At 35.1% G+C, this 14,717-nt stretch overlaps 1 protein-coding gene across 1 annotated transcript in view; it reads right to left on the reverse strand.

Annotated features, from left to right (window-relative positions):
- Positions 1 to 14,717, reverse strand: part of LOC109052684 (neuron navigator 2-like) — a 59,570-nt gene that overhangs the window by 19,132 nt on the left and 25,721 nt on the right. The window contains exon 13 of the mRNA XM_042715253.1: positions 12 to 141. Coding sequence (XP_042571187.1) covers positions 12 to 141 — 130 coding nt within the window. The remainder of the gene's footprint in view (positions 1 to 11; positions 142 to 14,717) is intronic.

A 14,717-nucleotide genomic window follows, 5' to 3' on the forward strand; every position in this document is an offset into this window, starting at 1 on the left:
CAATGACTGACCTGTTCATCTACGTCTCTGTGTGGGACAGATGTGGTGTTGACGTAGGAACTAAGGGATGACCTGGTGTTGAGGTCATCTGTGTCCAAGGTGTCACTGATCCCGCTGCTGACTGAGCTGCTGTCGTCCCAGCTGAGAACAAAGAGAAAAGAGAGAGGGACAGTCATTTCTCTACATTTCTGAGGGACATGATATCAATATAGTGAAAATAGTACTGTAAGAAATAAAACAGAATTCATGGATGCAGAATGTTCAGCGTAATATGGAGAAAGACAGATTTAAAGAGTAGCAATGGAAAGAAAGGTAAGCAAAAAACAGCATCTGTGGAGAGTCACAAAGTCTGCACAGGGACAGTCTGAGCATAAAAACCTGCATTCCCATCATGCTTGAAACATTAGGCGCGTCTCTCTGCTCCTCAAAACTTGTTTTAATTAGCTCTGTGCCTCAAATTCTCAATGCGCTCTGCTTTGCTTTCCCCCATTTCCCACAGTGTTGCTAACTGAAGAAATCCATTAGGATGCTCAGCAGGGCTCAACCAAAATCATATGGGCCAAAGACACTACTGGTTAAAGAGAAAACCCAGTGAGATGAGTTGTGTGATCACAGTGGATTGTATATTTCATTGTCAAAACATGAAATCTGACAGTAATAAAATAAAATAGCTATTTCAGCTCAAAGCAGGTTTTTTTTATTTTTATTTTTTTTATTTTTACAAATCTGACAATAACATAATCAAGAGTTTTGATATTTTATTTTGTATTATATTTATATATATATATATATATATATATATATATATATATATATATATATATATATATATATATATAAAGATTCAACCGTTAGCTCAAGGCTAAAACATTTAATATTTATTAGTAGTTATATTAACAATTATTATTATTATTAATCTATTATTAATCTATTATAATCTATTATTATTATTAATTATAATCCAAACAATAATAGAGTCACACATTTTGCTACATTTTGCTAAAAATTATTTTATTAACTTTATTTGACAATATTAATAATTGTGCTACTTCAGCTGAAATGAGGCTAAAATATATTTTTGTATCCAGGTTGGTAAAGTCAAACTATCAAAGGCCTTAGAAAGATCGAAAGCAAGAGAAAATGACATTTGCTGATATGAATGTAATGTGGGTGTGTAAACAGGAAGTCCCTCCATGCTAGCTGCTAAATCCAAACACAGACTGGCCGAAGTCTCACAAGCCACCAGTTTAGGCCACTCCAGCCTCAAGTGAAGCTAAGAAAACTAGCTTAAGCACTGTGTGGCAACAAAACGTCTTATCAACACCTAAGATACCACCTAATCCTCCTCATTTCTCAGGATCATTCAGGCAAACAAACCTGCCCATATGCTCTTTCACAGGCAGTCAACATGAGTCAAGAGAGGAGTGTTCAAACATACACCACAGTCCTGATGTTCTTCGACACAGCTGAACAGATACTTGTTTTGATATGAACAAAGTCCCCATAGCTCACGTCTGTCATAACCGACTCGACATAACTGGCGTGAAAGGACGTCTGTGGTTCCTGTTTTAATGAGCTATGAGAAAGTTGGTCCCATTGGGGCTATTTGTCACTAAAAGCTCTCACACACACTGTGCTCATGTGTTTGTCTGCTTGCACGTCTCTGCTTAAATGATCTGCTTCATTCATCATTTGCCATATGCTGTCAGACACTATAGATGGCAAATGCAAACAAATACCAAAAAGGCCCCCCAAAATGAAATGGAAGAAAAACTGACATGAATGAGTCACTTCTTCCTATTTAAAGACACCATGAAATCCATTTAAATGCATTTAGTCTATCTGAAGCTATCAACATACTAGTGTGCTGCTAAAAGTTGACAAAAAACTGTCATCTAAGAAAATGCACTAAAAATATTAAAATGTATTTATTCCATATATATATATATATATATATATATATACATACATACACACACACACACAAATTAAAGTTAATATTACAAGTATCATATTTTAGAATGAGAATATTTTTAAATAACATAGGTAATATTTTATTAAACAGAAAATCAGAGTAACTTTTAATATTGAATAGTAATTTTTAATATTAATTATTGATTAAAATAAAATATCAATAAAATGTATTAAAATTATTTGAACATATTCCAGCCTGATCTCATGGCAGTTTGTACATATTTTACAAGGTGGCTAATTCATACGAATTCGTACGACCACACTCGTAACAAATTAATTTTGTTTTATTGCCAAAACGTAGTATTTTACGAGTTTATAATTAAAATGAATTTGATTAAACCTACACCTAACCCCGCCCCCTGTCAATAAAATGTTTAAAATTATTTGAACATAATCAGCCTGATAAAATCGTACGAGTGAGGTCGTACTAATTCGTACGAATTAGCCACCTCGTAAAATACGTACGAATTGGTAGTGAGATAGTGTTGCATATTCTCAATTCTAGAATGAGGATATATTTTTAAATAAGATCAATAAATAAGATTTTAAGATTAATAGAATGACAAAGCATAACGGGGGAAAATGTAAATACAATTGTAAATAGGTCAAAAGGCTATAAATTAGAAGTAAACTATTTTATTGCAGTGTACATATAAAGTTTGGTTATGCTTTATTTTAATGTGTCCTTGTTACAGTGTAATTATACATTTAAGTACTGTGTAATATTAATTAACTACATGTACTTACTATATGGTTAGGGTTTGGCTTAGGGTTGCGTCCATGTAATTATGCATAAATAATTGTTATTATAATAGTAAATACATGTAACGTGTAAAAAGGACACCTTAAAATAAAGTGTTACCAAAGTTTTACTATAAGTAAAACTTTATGAATTCATTCTTTAAATTTCTGTTACATTGAATAAATGAGCTCAGCCTCTCCAACTCCTATATAGTTTAGTCACATTTTTTAAGCTACACAACAGACCAGTCTAACATATTGTTTTCTTGTTGACCAGCAAGTCAACCTCTTTGATCTTCAGAACAACAAAACAAAGCTGTACAGCCACACAATACTTCAGACATGAAAGAAAGAGAAGGAGAGGGGAGAGGTGGGTCAGAAAGTGGTACTTTTATACATGTTCAAAGAATTCATCCCTCTGTTTCTTTCTTTCCAATATAATCCAAAGACATTCCTCTTGCTTTGCCCAAGTGCAAACCAGTCCAAAATAGAAGGGGAGTGTGCAATATATTGCTTCTGAACTCTTTAGAAAGAGCCATGGAATATAAACAAAGGATTGGTTTAAAGAAAATAAACATTTTGGATGAATTAAAAGCACAGAGTTGAAGAATTATTTTGAAGAGTGACTACAACCACCCAGAGGAAAATATTATGGCTCATCATTCATATCTCATGAGTTCTCACTTAAAATGAAACAAATGTTGACATACAATAAGAGAACAGAGACATTAAATTAGTGTGAATAACATCAGATCATTTGGTATTTGGAGGAATTTAAAGAGCATTTTTGTGTTTTCAGAGTTCTGATTGTAGAATTTGTTATTCCTGCAAATCTGAGTTGTGACATGTGACATCAATATGTCAAGCCTAAAAAAAGAAAGAAAGAAAATGTAAAATCTTGCAAAAAGCTAGTTTACCAGGTCTTCTGGAGCCAATGCACAAACCATTCTGAATGATTCGTTCACAGCTGATTCAGTTCTTGAGTTCAACATGCATATGACAGTTAGCGGAAGCTAGAGATTATGGTTTATAAAGTTTTAAATATGGATATTTTGCTTATACAAACGCATCACTTCACTTTATTAACCCCCCGGAGCCGTGTGGAGTACTTTTTATGATGGATGGATGCACTCTATTTTGCTTAAAAATATCAACACCCATTCACTGCCATTATAAAGCTTGGAAGAGCCAGGACATTTTTTTTAATATAACTCTGATTGTATTGGTCTGAAAGAAGAAAGTCATATACACCTAGGATGGTTTGAGGGTGAGTAAATCATGGGCTAATTTTCATTTTTAGGTGAACTCTCCCTTTAAATTTTGGGTCTATCGATTCAAACAAAAGTCTTCAGCTGTGAAGATTCCCACTGCAGTCTAGGTGAAACAATTAAATAGGCAAATCATACGCCATATAAACACACACCCGTCAGATGCTTTGAATAAAAACTGTAGAAACGCTCTCTGTCTCACCTGCTTTCTTCTTCCACCCACAATCTCTCACCACCAACATTGATGACATTCACCAATACTTTTAAGCTAATATTATGAATCAGCAACTGTAATTAATTATCAGTGACAGACGACACAGGTGTGACAAGACCAAACACAAACCATCCCAAAACAACCTCATCTACCCCGCAATAGTCAAACACGTGCATGCAGAAACAGTGGCCCCGGGCCCCAGCCCCCAACCACTCTCCCGTCTGGGACATTAAATTTGTGTCAAGCCCCGAAGAAGTAAAAGCATAGGGGGGTTGATCCAAAGGGCAGGAAATTGTTTTTTTGCTAAAGACCTGTTATTAGAAGAGCAGCACGGAGTTGTGAGCTACAGATCGACTGCACACACTGCCCTGTCCTGTTTGCTTTGGGTGGCCTATCAATTAGTTCTGCAAGGATACCCATCTCTACAGCAACCCCAGCCCTGTTGCCAGGCATTGTGGGAGATCAGGAAAGGTACTTTAACCAGGAACAGCAAGAAAAAAAGTGCAGGGGTCATGGACAAGCTTGTTGCTTTGAGAAAAACGTCTGTGTTGTGGTGATGGCGACTATGGTTTTTAAAAATGTCTTTAATCAATTTAATGCATGCTTGCTGAATAAAATGCTGAATTTCTTCTTAAAAATCTTACTGACATCAAACTTTTGAACTGTAGTGTATTCAAATAAAGTAATACAGACAGTGTGCAAAATTTTGAGCTTGTCAGTAGCAAAGAGCAAGGTTTCTTGTACCATGTACCAAAACCGAGAAAAATCACAGTCCTCATAGACTGTTATAAAGTGCACACATTACATCCTAAAATGTGGTGTAATTGGGGTAATTTTTGAGTATACTGTATAAATTTAGGCAATATGACAATCATTTATCTTAGACATTTGCTCCAAAAATCCAATCCCTAATCACTGCATTCTTTTTTTTTTTTTTTTTTTTCAAAAAATAAATGTAAATGAGAAACAAAACAGTTGCAAGATATTAACACTATTAAATTTCACGTTTAATCATTATATACATTTTATTTTTATTTTCTAACCACAACTGTTAGCTTTAAATATTTTGTATATAATAAAAATGTATTAAACATTTATTTTTTATTCTAATACTTTTAAAAATCAATGTAAGATCTCTTGCACACTCAGGCACTCACACAAAAACAGTCCCACGTGGCAAAGCAACTTTCCACCTCATAAATCCTCAAACAAAGAAAATTCCTCCTCTCTACCTTAGAGTGTCGGAGCCGGGCTGCAGAATTCCCTGGCAAAAGCCTGATCCCGGGACAGCCAGCGAGAGGCCGCTAAAGTTTGGCTGGGTGGCAGGCAGCTTCATGAGTAAAGCTCCACTGCACTCCTTCCCTCGCTCTGCCTTTCACTGCTCTGAGAGAGAGACCGATTCTCCCCAAACACACACACACACATGCACACAAACCCAGCAGCCAACCACAAGCTGAGGGGAGCGGCTTTACCAACTGAGCGAACGGTAATCTGATCACAAAGGAGTCTTTAAGCCCAGCAGGACTTCAAAAGGAGATGGGTGTTGACTCTATAAACTGGTCTCAGAACAGAGCTGGATTAGAAAGAATGTCAAGATGTTAATTAAGTTGAATTATTCATGTGTAATGAGCAAAACTTAAAAGCAAATTGGGTTTTCAAGTGGTTGAAAAACATGCTAATATCAAGTGTTTATAGTTCACAGATCAGGAACATCTGACAAAGTGAAGACTCACAAATCAACCTAAAGCATCAACTTTGAGTCAGATGTTTCTCCTTAGTAAAATAAACACAGAAAATTGATCATTAAAATTAATGTGAATAGAAGTAGTCAGCTTATGTATTTTAATGGCCAATGCTAATAGAAATATATCTAAGGACCATATAATACTGTATATGTGAAAATATGGAACAAAAAATAATGGTATTGTATTAAAAAAAATACAAAAACACTTCTTCAAAATATCATTTTTTATCTCCACATAGGAATGAAAATTATACAGGTTTGGAACAACATAAGGATGAGAAAATTGGGGTGAGCTATGCCTTCAAAATACATAACTGTAAGGAGAACAGTGTTATTTTAATATTGTGTAAATAATATTATAGTACTGATATTTTGAATGAGTTTTTATTTTTATATTTTCAATTTTAAATTTTAGTTACTTTGCTATGTGCATTTGTCATTTTTTATTTCATTTTTTTTAAATATATATTTCTATATAGTCTATATACATTTATTTTTAGATTTCAGTTTTAGTAATTTTCATACTTAAATTCAGTTAGTTAAAAAAGGCAACATATTGTTCAAGTTTTTTAAAAGTTTGTCCAATTACATATGTTTATATTTTATTTCTGCTTTATTTCAATTATAGAAGATGATGTTTAACAGTTTTAGCTAGCAATAACAAAATGAAAAACATTTAGAAGAAATAAGCAAACATGTTTCTGAAAGTTTGTGTATCAGGACAGGTTTGACAGTCATCATCTTCACGTGAGTTATATCTGGACATCTGCGTTGCGTTGTAAATGCCAGGTGACCTTACAAGTTTAAGGCAAGGCAAGTTCCTACATGAAACGTGTTTGTGTGTAAGTAATAAGTGTGTGTGCACGTGTGTGTGTAGATGTGTAAAGGACTAAGCACACCAACTTCTGTGATAAGTTATGACTTAAGTGTGTTTTTACAGCTTGGAAGCACAGTCCACCGTGATACGAGCGTAGAAATCTATTTTCGCTTTACAGTTCTGTCTGTCTGGAGTTTAGCGTACGGCTAGCTTGTGGCTAAAGTTATGTAAAGTCAATAAGTGACTAACCTACAGACTTCACCAAACCTGGCCAATTAGTTCATTCCACAGTGTTTCACGCTCTCATGCCCTGTTGTTTACAAAAGTTTTTTAAGGGTCACATCCCCTAGTTAAAGATCAAGCTGCCTTAATCCTTAGTAGACGAACCTGCTAACTGACAGAACATGCAATTTTGTTGCATTTACCAAAGTGTTTTTTGGCCTCAAACACTGGCACAAAACTTTATGGGCAAACAAGGCCTTATATATGTAGAGTCTGAGATGTTTTTAAATACACAAATTCATAAAAACTAGAGGTAGCCGCTAGTCTTATTAGTGTTAAAACCATTGAAAGTGCAAATAGATGTCTATAAATCTTCGGGAATGCAAATATACAGCGTGACCAGAGGTTGCTGTCTTCATAGAGCAGTTTTAAGTGTGTGACTTTGTATAATAACACAGTGGCAGACAGAAAGAGGGAGAGAGAGAGAGATTCCAGCCCTCGTGCCCAAACCTTTGCCGGCAGACGTTTGTAATGATAGAGCTGCTAGTGAGCGTGAGGAATTCGGAGTAGTTCTTTCGCATTCTCTCTCTCCTTAATCTTCTTCAACATGATTTAAACAAAAAAAAATCACAAAGACAACAACTTTTCAGGTTTCACACACTGGTTGTTGTGTTAGTGTTGGTTTTCCAGGGAACCGCAGAGCATGATTTGCATTGTTTTGAATGAGGAAAAATTGGTTAAACGTACAAAGCAAATATAGGCACCTTCCAGAACACACTAGACTTGCATTTCCTAAAGAAAGCTTCTTGAAAGGCAATGTGTGATAAAACTAATCACAATACAGTATTTTACAACACCTTTATTGTAAATATTTACATTGAAAATAACACTTCTTTTTAGATGGAATTTAATCTGGTGATGGCAAAGCTGAATTTTCTGCAGCCATTACTCCAGTCTTCAGTGTCACATGATCCTCCAGAAATCATTCTAATTTGCTGATTTGCTGCTCAAGAAACATTAATTATTATTATTATTATCTATGTTGAAAACAGTTGGGCTGCTTTTTTTTCATGATTCTCTGATTAATAGAATGTTCAAAAGAACAGTGTTTATCTGAAATAGAATTCTTTAGATTCTTTGGTAACATTGCAAACAATGGTTTGCTGTCTCTTTTGGATGCTAGAGTATTAACACTGAAAATAAACAAGTAATATGCTATTTGTATAAAGTGCAAACTGCATGTCTAAGAGTGGGCACAGTAGTGAAAATAGCCTTTGTAAACAAGGTTGGAGGGGAAAACGTGTGTAGAAAAAGTACACACTTCACAAATATGTAAAAAAATTTTTTTACATAAGATAAAGATAAATATACACAGAGAAAAGCTTCATTGTAGCATGTTGGAGCCACCAGGACACTGAAAGCACATGACTATTTCTCTATTGTTGTTCTCTTTCCATCCTGTGTTTCCATCCCTCTATTTTCACTTCTATGTGTTCTTTTGTTGCAATACACATGCCACACTGAAACAACACAAGCACTCTATTTTTTCTCACTTTTTTTTCTGTCTCTGACTTCCACACAGAATACACACAGCGACAGCGCATGCTGGTAGACAAAAGCTGTACATTTTGCATCGAATAATAAAATCTCAAATGAAAGATCATCATTTCTGAAGATATTTCATATGAGATTGTATTATTCGGTGCAAAATGTAAAGCTTTTGTAAACAAGATCATCACAACAGACTATTCATACTATAGTTTGATAAGCAACAAGCAATTAACCATTTTTTATAAAACTACAGTTACAGTATTAGCTAAACTGTGAGATAGATAGATTTTTTTTTAATCAGTTACTCCCCATCACTGCATACAGAATCCATTTATATGACTAATTCTCCCTCTCTTTCTTTCTCTCTCGCTCACACACACAGTAGTATGGGGGATGGGCATCCCATGTGTTGATGGATATCCTCCTCCCTCTGTCTTTCAGTCTGTTTATCTGTTTCTTTTCTTTTCTCTGTCCCTCCAACTCCTACTTCCTCTTCTGTGAACACATTTGCATGTGAATAAACCACGGTGCCGAGTGATTAAGATCATTGTCTCAAGCATCCAATTAGCACTGCTGAAGGTGTGATTCCTCCCCACAAAAACAATCACATTGTCCACGTGAACACTTTCAGAATCTACTAAGCTACAAAACCTCTCTCAAGCAAACAAAATCATGCAGACCAGCCAAGACTGATGTTCCCAATTTAAAGAAAAATCACAAACGATATCTTTTAATATCTCACTTGATTTTCTAAGACAGACTTGAGATGAGTTTGTGATGTTTTTTTCTGGAAGAAAGATCTCGCGTCTCCTCTAGAGTTTAGAGAAATCTCAACATCATAAAATAATTCCAGGAAGGAAGATGGTTCTCAGAGCTCTCAATTAAAGGAATAGATCACCTAAAATGAAAAACTGCTAAATATTTACTCACCCTTAGGCCATCCATCCAAGATGTAGTTGAGTTTGTTTCTTTTTTGAAGCAGATTTGGAGAAATTTAGCATTATATCACTTGCTCACCAATGGATCCTCTGCAGTGAATGGGTGCCGTCAGAATGAGGGTTCAAACAGCTGATAAAAACATCACAATAATCCACAAGTAAGTGGAAGTGAAAAGCTGCATGTTTGTAAGCAACAACTCTATAAGTGCTTCTGGCTAAAATATAAGTCCTCTATCCAAAATGTTACTTTCTCCAGTAAAAAAAAAAAATGTTGTCTTGTCTGAATCAGGATAAAAATTTGCACAGATCAAGCAACATTTACAATTGAAAAAAGTCAAATACAGCTCTAAACAAGTATGTCAGGGGATCAACTTTTTTTGACTGGAGAAAGCATTTTTTTTTTAATAAACTGTTTGGATTTTCATTCTGACGGCACCCACTGGTGAGCAAGTGATGTAATGCTAAATTTCTCCAAATCTGTTCAGATGAAGAAACTACATCTTTGTTGGCCTGAGGGTTTTGAGCAAATTTTCATTTTTGGGTAAACTATCCTTTAAGAACCAGCAACTTGTACTTAATTTCTTAATGGTACCATCCAGAAACTTGCGTCTCCATCATGGAGCATTGGTTGCCAATCATGTATTGTATGTATAGACTGCGGTAAAGGAAGTAGCTGTTTCCTCAGATGTCAGATAAGAGCTCTCTCTTTTTCATGTCCCATCTATCTAACTGTTTGGAGAGCAGTTCGCTCTGCTGGGATTACAAAGCCCCCCTCAGAGCCCATGTTCACCCGTCCTAAACCACAGAGGAAGCAGTTCTCTTTTCATATCGCTTTCTCCATCAATACCAGACGTGTCAATGGCAAATGAACGGATGTTCTTTTGCATCCTTTATTCACACTGAAACAACAAATAAACCCAAAAGATTATGTTTCCAAATGGCTTGCCTCAACACGACAATAAAAAATAATTGCACGGGTGGCAGCTTAAGGAGCTTAAGAGCAAAGAAAGCTTCGCATGCTGTCATTGAGTCTGTCCTGAGGGCTTGAGGTGAAAGAACCAGACTTGCACTCATTGCAGTATTGGCGATGGATGGGGTTAATGACTTAAGAGTAACAGATGACAATAGACCGAGGCTGCTTGTCCCTTTGTGCTGGAATTCTGCTGGCAGACTTAAATGACTGTCTGGGTTTCATTCACTCATGTTACAAACTTACCAATAATAGACCAGGAAGTTTCAATGGCTATTTGCAAATGTAAAATATGACAAATTTAGGCCTGTGATAAATAATGTGTTAATACATCCAATTACTTGATGTTGCTAGAACATTAACTCTGTTTATTTTTTAAATGCATATTATAGATTTATAGATTTTTATAGGTTGTAAACAATTAATTTTTTAATTAATTTTTTTTTGATCAGACCCAAAGTAAAAAAAAAAAACTAAATTAAAAAAATAAAAACATATATAACAATTACAGAAAAAATTAAAACATTAAAATAATATTATAAAACAAAATAAAAAATGAATGAGGCAAATAAAACAAAACAACAAAAACAAAATACAAACCAAACAGAAAACCAAAATGAAAAATCCATAACAAAAACAAAACTCTGAAAAACAAAATAAAAGTCACAAAAAAAACTAAATAAACTCACAACAAAAACATACAAACAAAACAAAGAGTAAAATTTAAATCTGATGTAACAAACAGCTATATTCAATAATAAAAGCAAATGTAAAGAGTTAACACTTGTTCATAATGTTCAAGACCAGCCAAAACAAACTGCAGATATAGTTACGAGACACACAACTATAAATGCACACACACTCACACACAAATACAAAACCACTTCAGCTGTCATCCTTGATAGCATGCTTACTTTACTGCCTCGTACGAGCCTTAGATCAGTCTGTCATGTCCAAAGTGATCAGTCTCAAGTAATCAGTCTCGGTCTCTCGTCATCCATTTCTATCTGGCACTGTACAGTTACAGCTGATCACAGGGACACATATCAGATCCCTGTGAACCAGACACATCGGCACTATCAAAGATCCTAATCAGTCTCAGCCATAACACTATTGCCACTGTGCTCTTACTGGCGAGTGTGGTGCATGTGTGGCGAGGGGCTGGGGGTGCAAGAGAAGCGTGAAAGTGGGGAGAGATTTTTTTTCAGCCCTCCCATGCACTTAATGACTGTACCTGCTGAGCTATCATGAATAATAATGCTTGTTGGCAAGAAGGCAAGTTGCCAGCTCATCTCTCTTTTTCTTTCTTTCTCCTGGTTGAGAGCATATTTGTGTAGACTGAGGGTCTTGTAGCCCCACAGACCTCCAGCCAAATCCTACAGGCAGAAATATTCATTTATCTACAGCCAAATAACACTGGCAGTAGATGACACAACACAAAACATGCTTTCTAAAGAAATCAGCACAAGAGTCAATTATTTTGACACCTAACAACAATGAGAGGAAAAGAAAAGTAGCACGATTTAATTCCATGTAAAACGCCTTTGGAAAAATATTCTAAGGTTGCAATGAAAGCCATAAACCAAATCTTGCTTAAAGGGGACATATCATTTTTCTTGCTCTTATATAAGACATACTCACACGCAAAGCTCCCTTCTCAGTACATCTTAGCTACCAATATCTCATTCAGAATTCATTCATGGTATTGTCTAGGGATTCACAAAATATGTTTGTGATGATTTTAATGTGTAATATACTGAATAGGCACAATACATTCCAGATAATTTAGTTCTGCAAATAGCAAAATTCATTTCTATGAATCAGTTCAAACTGCTTTTGACATCTCTCCAAAAAGTGTCTATGTGCCATTTTCCATATATTAAAAAGTGTCTGTAAAATATATACAGATAAACACTGCTGTTTATTACACTGGTCTATAGAAATTTTTTTTTTTTTTTTTTTTTTTTTTAATTCTTCCTCATCTTCATTTGGTGTTTTCTTTTAGACTAGATTTTTTTATGTACTTTGCATTGAATATAAATATTTATTTGAAATGCATAAATGAAAGATAGCTCTGTTTTTTCTTTTCTTTTCTTCCCATGTTTTTTTTTTCTTTCAGTGTTTTTGTTGCTATTGTTTGGTATCTGTTGTTATGTTGTATTGTTTGACTATGTGAAAATGCATGTTGAAACCAACCGAAACAGAATTTCCTCAAGGGAATAATAAAAGGAAGTACTACTACTACTTCAATTATTAAAATATTAAATATTTTAGTTTGACATCACAACCATGACACAATTAACAAATAATTTACAAATGAACACAAATTCAGTATTCAGCAACTTAAAGTGTAAAGTATGCCGGAAGACAGAGGTTAGACAATCATAACATACAGGTTATTTACATATAGAAGTCCTTGAGGTACAATAATGTAAACTGATCTGACTAAATGCCTCACACCAAAGGCATTCATATGCATTGAACAGAAGGACAGAAACCAACTGACCCACAGATGAGAGAGTGCAATATGGCACATTTCCTCTGTGTGTGGGTGTGGATTTGACCAGGTCTCTGCTTTCAGTCCAGACTTGGTCCCTAAGCCCCTTTCTTCAGGGCGAGACGCCCTGATCACATTTCAGAGCTGTGTTTGAACTACCTTGGCCAAATTACACAGTCAAACACAATGTAGCAGTCATCACGGACCTGAAAAATGGACATCCCTCCACCGGCGGGAAACTACACGGGGATTCAGACACCACATGCTTGAGACAACTGTCATATGCAAAAGTATATGAAAAGGAGGAGGTCCTATTTCCTTTACTCCTTTACTGTGGTTTGACATATACATTATGTAAATATGCAAGCAGATTTAAAGACCTCAAAGGACACCAGTTACAGTGGGTATAGAAATGAATCACCCCCCGGTTTACCTTCCATATTTTCATTTTAAAAGTGAATTTTGTAATGTACGTTATGAAAATGAACATTCATTTTGAGATTTACTTTTAAGTGAGCATTTGATGATGGCTAATGGAATCTAAATGTAAAAAAAAATGATGATTAAAAATCCAATCTTGATCAATACATTAAATTACTTTGAAAAATAATTGAAAAAAAGGAAAAATAATTGAAAAAATTAAAAATGCTAAATAAATGTAATAGTAAATGTATTAAAAAGGAATAAAATAAATTCATTAATTCAAATAAAATACATACAAATTAAATAATTGTTAATACATTTTTAATAAATATTTTTTATCATAAAAAAATAAAATAAATTACAAACACTAATAATACTGGCCAGTAACCAATATAGTACCAATATAATATGTATCCCTAGTTAAACTAATCATATTAAAATATCTATGAAATTAAATTGATTATCTGGAAAAAAATATCTAGACCAGACCATCAAAGCGAGAGCTTGGCTTGTGATCTGATCACAGGAGCCTTGAGCGAATTTACAGTACAGTGGAAATGAATCAAAATAATCTTCTACAGCATCCACAACATCCAACTCCAAAAGCAACATGGCTCCCTTCTCGATGGAATTTAAACAGCTCTCAGAAGGATGCATCACTAAAGTCCACACCGCCTCATCTTTCTTCACTGACCCGGACTTTGTTTTGGCAGATTTGGTGACAAAGCAAGTCAAAATAACGTGAGGGAAAACACCTAACTCTTTTTTTACACCAGCTGCTGTTGGAGAAAGAATCCATTAAATTATACATGACATCAAGCATTTCCAGTAAGAAGGAAAACAGAAAAGGAATTCCCATTGGATTCTCGCCATTCCTGCCCCACCCAGCTACATTTCACAAGGTCTTAGATCATCCCTCCTTCACCTGTATCAATCTGGGCACTAAGACGATATCTTGACAGGTACTGGGCACAGAATCCTGCAAAAACACCTGGCTGGGCTCAAGAAAATGACCTTATTTGGAGAACAGTTGATCTTACAAACCTTGTCTGTCTGTCATCTGTCTGACTTTCATTATTTTCTGCCAACGTTTTGATCGACTGCCATTTTATCTGCGAGATTTTCTGCACTGACTTCATCAAGGATAGGGAAGTTTAGTCTTCAAGAGTCAGAGTTTTAATGATAGACTAAGTCTGGTCCACTTTGCAGGAATGGATTCTCAGAGTTCACCCAAAAATGTCCTCATGTTGTTCCAAACCACTTTTTATGCCACCTTGGTTACGGAAGTATTTTTCCCATTCAAGTCTTGGTCTTGGAAGTCTTGGAAAGTGGAGAGCCATTAACCAAAGCAACCAGCT

The sequence above is a fragment of the Cyprinus carpio genome, chromosome A25, assembly GCF_018340385.1.
Source record: "Cyprinus carpio isolate SPL01 chromosome A25, ASM1834038v1, whole genome shotgun sequence".
Classification (NCBI taxonomy): Eukaryota; Metazoa; Chordata; class Actinopteri; order Cypriniformes; family Cyprinidae; genus Cyprinus; species Cyprinus carpio.